Raw genomic sequence first — 6,000 nt, 5'->3', positions numbered from 1 at the left:
GGGTACCTGCGAAGGCACTCCGACGCTCAAGTAAGTATGAAATTCCAAGTGTGATTTAGCAAGTGAATGAAAACGTACCTTTCTCTAGCTTGAGCACAGTATTTATAGGGTTGTCTAATGGGCTTTCTATCTCCTGGACTCAGGGTGGTTATGGATAGGTCTTACCAGTCGTGCTCCGGAATACCCAGGTAACATATCTTCTTTAAACGCGTATTCCTTATTCTTCGGAGATGTATCTTAACCACCTTAACTTATCACATAAGTGCCCTTACATTTATTATCCACTCGGTCGGTCGGCCATGTGTGTTCGTCCGAAGCCTACCGGTACACCCATTAGTCAAATTTATTCTTTCATATGCGAATCTCTTAAGTGTTATTATATTTATTGAACGTAATTATACACCTATGAGTATGTATATACATGTTTGTTACGTCTTATATTTTTTTTCAATGATTTTTTTATTCTTTTGATTAAAAATAACTAGTCAGAATTGTTGACAGAGAATTGAGAAGGATGTAAAATAAAATCTGAGATCGGTTTGTTTATGATTTTTAGAATAAGTCTATAAATTTTTAAAATTTGTTTGTACTTGATTATCTTTGGAATATTTATCAAATAAATTTATATTTTCAAAGAAATTGTTTTTTAAAAATGAGTGAAACAGTATATCTTGATTTTATTTTAGTTTTGAAAACACTTAATTCTCAAGTTTTAATAAATTTAAAATGAAAAATTAATGCCTAAAATAATATCGAATTATTTTAAAAGTTAGTTATAAAACCAAATCATTTTCCAAAGTCAGCCTATTGAGCAGTCTTGGTCCATGGTCTACTAAGCCTATGCAAAGACCAAAATCGTGTTTGTATTTGAAACTTCAAATTAGAATCTTCGAATCTTTTCCCTTAATTTAACGATCTGTTCAAACTTCATTGCCCATTGACTTTTACTCTACCACTTTCTATTTAAAAATAGTATTAAATTCAATTAAAACTAAAACAAACTATTTCAAATCTTCTCAAAAAATAATTTTAGTATTATTGATATCGGGTCCCACGACACTTGGAGATCAACATCGATTGATACAACTAAAATCATTACGTCTAAACAAAGAATTAACGAGACTAACCAATGATCAAACACACAATGTAATACACTCTTAATCTCGATTAAAATTCATATTTCATTCCAATAACAAATGATCCATGATAATCATATAAATAGACATAAATTTTAAAAATCAAGTACGTCATAATTCATTACTAATACCACCAAGTATTGAACATCAAATTCTCACTTGAGCTTTGAAGTATCTTTTACAAATATCATCCGAACTTTAAAGATAAATATGAAAATACCCAGATCGTTAAGAAAAAAAATGAAAGATTATAATTATTGTATTGATTTCAACTCAATTTTAGAACAATTAAATTATTAAATATATATATATATATATATATATATATATTTTACGATCCTTGTATATAGTTGGTACTAAATAATGATAATAAATGACATTAAAAAATTATTTTGTATTAGAAAGATTTATAAGTATAAGTCTCCATCGTCACGTGGAAGAAAGAAGCCAAGAGCAGAAAGCCAGCGGCAGCGCCTGCAAACACGCTCGCTTAATGTGATTGATTCGCACGTGTGGCAAAAGCGAGTGCGAGAGCCCAGGGTAACCCGGTGAGGTTGTCCGCAGGGTATTGAATTGTATATGACTGGTCGCGGTAGTACCGTTTTAAAAAAAATGTTCACTTTATCGGGTGACACCAAACAGAGCGCAGAAAAAAAAAAGGTGAAATGAATATTGATTTCAATTCCGCCACTGAACTCAGAACCCAAAAAGTCATTCCAACGGAGAAGAAGATTAGGGGCGTGGAAGAGTTAGGTAGTGGTGAGTGAGTGAGTGATTCAGTGTTCCTCCGAGGAAGAGTCCACGATAGTAACGGTGAGAGACTTCAATCTCAACCGTTTGTTTCTCTGTTGTTTCACTAACTGCCGTGGATGGGCCAATCTGCGTCCTCCGCTGCCGCTGTTGCTTGTCGTCGCGAGAGGGACCAAGGCAACCGCTCTGTCAACATCTCCAACACCAGATCCACAGCCTCGGTTTTGCCGATGGTCGGTTATTCATGCAGTACAGGCGAAGGCGACAGCGATAACCGCCGCGTTGAGGTGGTAAGCGATGGAACCACCGACTACATATCCGATCTCCCGAACGAGTGTTTGGCTTCAGTGTTTCAGTTTCTCAGCTCCGCCGATCGGAACCGCTGTTCGCTCGTTTGCCAGCGGTGGCTACAGATCGAAGGACAGAGCCGACACCGTCTCTCGCTTAACGCAGAAGCAGACCTGTTATCGGCGATTTCATCACTCTTCTCTCGGTTCGACTCGGTCACGAAGCTCGCGCTGAAGTGCAACCGTAGATCCGTGAGCATACGCGACGACTCGCTCGTGCTGATCTCGCAGCGGTGCCCTAACCTCACGCGCCTCAAGCTCCGGGCGTGCAGGGAGCTAACCGACGCCGGAATGGAAGCGTTTGCCAAGAACTGCAAGGGATTGAAGAAACTTTCATGTGGATCGTGCACCTTTGGATCCAAAGGAATGAACGCTGTGCTCGACAACTGCGCCTCGCTGGAGGAGCTCTCCGTGAAGCGCCTCCGCGGAATCACTGACGCGGCGGCGGCGGAACCGATCGGACCTGGTGTCGCGGGGGCGTCGCTGAAGACCATTTGCCTGAAGGAGCTCTACAACGGACAGTGTTTCGGAACGCTGATTCTCGGCGCAAAGAATCTAAAGACCTTGAAACTTTTCCGGTGCTCCGGGGATTGGGACCGGCTCTTTCAACTAATGGCTGATCGAATTACTAAAATGGTTGAGGTTCACCTGGAGAGGCTTCAGATTAGCGACATTGGATTGCAAGCAATCTCAAATTACTCGAATTTGGAGATTTTGCATCTTGTTAAGACTCCTGAATGTTCTGATATTGGACTTGTTGCCATTGCAGACAGGTGCAAGCTTTTGCGGAAGCTTCACATTGATGGATGGAAGGCGAATAGAATTGGCGATGAGGGGTTGATAGGTGTTGCTAAAGGTTGCCCTAATTTGCTTGAATTAGTGCTAATTGGGGTTAACCCTACTAAAGCGAGTTTGGAAATGTTGGCATCTAATTGCCAGAATCTTGAGCGGTTGGCTTTGTGTGGAAGTGATTCGGTGGGTGATCCTGAAATTTCTTGTATTGCTGCTAAGTGTGTCGCTTTGAAGAAACTGTGTATTAAGAGTTGTCCTGTTTCGGACCAAGGGATGGAGGCATTGGCGAATGGGTGTCCCAATTTGGTGAAAGTGAAGGTTAAGAAGTGTAAGGGGGTTACCCCTGAGGGCGGGGATTGGTTGAGGAGGACTAGGGGATCAATTGCTGTTAATTTAGATACTGGTGAGGCCGAACTTCAGGAAGCTAGTGCTAGTGCTAGTGATGGAGGGGCACAGGAAAATGGTTTAGAGTTCCCTCAAATGCCTGCCCAAATCGCTGCGGCGGCGGCGGTGGCATCAGCAGCATCGGCCAGCACCGCCCGCTCTAGTTCGTTCAAGTCGAGGTTAGGACTTTTATCTGGGAGGAGCTTAGTGGCTAGCACTTTGAGGAGATGGTCGGGTGGCAGCACTAGTGCACGGCATGGTTAGGGTCAGGCCAAAGCAAACCTTAGCCTTTGACCATTTTCATTATTTTGTGCTGTATCATTTCATTGTTATGTGTCCTGGACTTAAATTTGAAATTTATGCCGTGTGATGTTTATTGGCTTTTGCAATTGAAGCTTCACGGTTGAAGTGATGGTCTCACTTTCTCTCTCCAATCATACTTTGTCTGGTAAACTCTGTTGCGTGTCCTCATCCTCATCTGGGCATATCATAAGATCCATATCATTTATACATACACACTAGGTAATGCTATACCTATTAAAAAACTAGAATTATAAAAACCTGTCACTTTGTTTGCTAGTTTGAATCTTTTGAACAGTATTTCTCTTTTAAATTTTGTCTGATTCATATTCATACGTCCTAGCATACCACAGTAGTGTGTCAACTCAACCTAGATTCCTGGATTTAATTTTAAATTGGAAAAAATTGTCGCATGTTAGCAAGTGCAGTTTCCTGGAGGAGTTGGACTGGCTTCTATGTGGTTAACTGATCATGATTGGTGTTTCTATGTTGTAAACTATTGTATTGTGTCAGATTTTTGACAGTGGATAGCAGAAGATATGCTTCATTTTCTCTGCATGTCTTGGATGATTACGCAATGGAAGCTCGCATGTAGAAAATGATCTCTTGTGTTTAGATGTTTTCATTTTTGTTTATGACATTTGTTTGGCATTTTGGTGTTGCAACTGAGCATATCCAGTCTTATCGATATATCCAAGACTTCTGTATGAGTTTGAGATGATTTGATTTCTTTGGCAGCAAGCAGTTGACATTTTATTTGTAACCATTTGTCACTTGGGAAGACAAAGGCAAATCAACCGCGTCTTATGAGCTTTTACTGCGAATTGTTCATACCACTTCATAATAAAATCAATGGTATTTGAGATTAAAATTCTCCAGGGGGGCCTGATTTCGCACATAGTAAGGGTAAACAAAAAGGTCTATTGGGCTCTATGCCTTGCAGGCTTTATTTATGTTTCAAGAGTTTCTTTGATTTCATTAAACTGCCATGTTATGTGGAGAATATGTTGATTTATTTCACCCATATTTATCTTGTGCATTTTGTTGCCATTCTTCTGTGGCAAAATAGGTACTTCAGTATGTTCTTGCAGTGAACTGCTTGATCATATTTTCTTACCTTGATATGGCCATGGACTATTTTTTTTGCTGCCAACAAAATACAAGCGTTTTTGTTAAAGTTATAGAAATGTTTTTGTTATTCTCAATGTAAAATTGAGCATTCCAATGCATAAATTGAAAAGGAAAGATGCTGTTGGAATAAAATTGCTCTTCAATTTTTCTGACTTTAATTCAAACTTGAACATTCTTTTCAATTCATAAATTCTTCTGCAGAATGTGATTCATGCATGTGTCTGTGCCAATACACCCTATTTGTGTTATGATGTAAACAGGTACCTAGATTTACCTATTACATGAAAGTGAGAGAAAGGTTTACTCTTAGTTGCGATTCTTTAAAGTATAAAAGCACACACGTGTATGAAGTTTGTTTTGATGTCACTCTTGAACAAGGAATTCTTTGAAGGCCAGAACACGATAGCGACGATGGGAGAAAAGTAAAAGTGGTCCATTTTTCAGAAGCGCGTCGTGAAAGCCATTACCAGTTGCGATTAAGCCTACTCACAAAACTCAGAGATTGTGAATTGACTTGGCATTTGGTGTGGTCAAAATAATGGTTCGGAAATATTGATGCAATTAGTTTCAGTGAAAAAAAGAAAAGGAAAGTGATATGAATAGTCTTGAATCATAGCTTTTGTTCTTAACTGGAGCACGACAGCACCAGATAAACTTGATGCTGTGCTCCAATAATGTCAATTCCCATTTTCTATTTTCAAGCATTTAATCTCTGACTCGTTAAAACGATATTAAAGTTTATGGCTCGTAAAATTGAAGAAAATCAAAACCATTCGACACGTTGATTCTTATTTTTTTATAGGCATTATTGAGAGGCCAATCGCTTTCTTTATTAGTGAAAATCCTTTCATTCTAAATGGGTGGATGTTATTGGTATAAATAATATTCCGTAACTATTAGGTTGAATTGTTTTTAGATTATGGTAAAGCGTTGTCTTTCTTCAGTTTATTCCATTCACACTCCAAATTTCAAATATTTTTTTCGTGCAAATTGCTAAGTTGCTTGTATTCGTATCATGATGTTATCAAATTCATTTATATATTATTACTTTCTCATATAATAACATGATCTTAAGTCATTGTCATGTATATTTGATTAAGAAAAATTAATATTATTATGCAATTATTCTTAAAAGAAGCATTTCAGATTTTACCTTTTGC

General features: G+C 38.5%; 1 protein-coding gene across 1 annotated transcript; it reads left to right on the top strand.

Moving 5' to 3' along the window:
- The first annotated feature begins 1,517 nt into the window (after positions 1–1,517).
- LOC137816526 (F-box protein At1g47056) lies at positions 1,518–3,826 on the top strand. Its single transcript, XM_068619701.2, has one exon. The coding sequence runs from the start codon at positions 2,006–2,008 to the stop codon at positions 3,671–3,673; it is 1,668 nt and encodes a 555-aa protein (XP_068475802.1). The 5' UTR covers positions 1,518–2,005; the 3' UTR covers positions 3,674–3,826.
- Positions 3,827–6,000: the final 2,174 nt, after the last annotated feature.

The sequence above is a fragment of the Phaseolus vulgaris genome, chromosome 1, assembly GCF_051622355.1.
Source record: "Phaseolus vulgaris cultivar YP4 chromosome 1, ASM5162235v1, whole genome shotgun sequence".
Taxonomy (NCBI): domain Eukaryota; kingdom Viridiplantae; phylum Streptophyta; class Magnoliopsida; order Fabales; family Fabaceae; genus Phaseolus; species Phaseolus vulgaris.
This window is presented reverse-complemented; position numbering and strand designations above follow the sequence as displayed.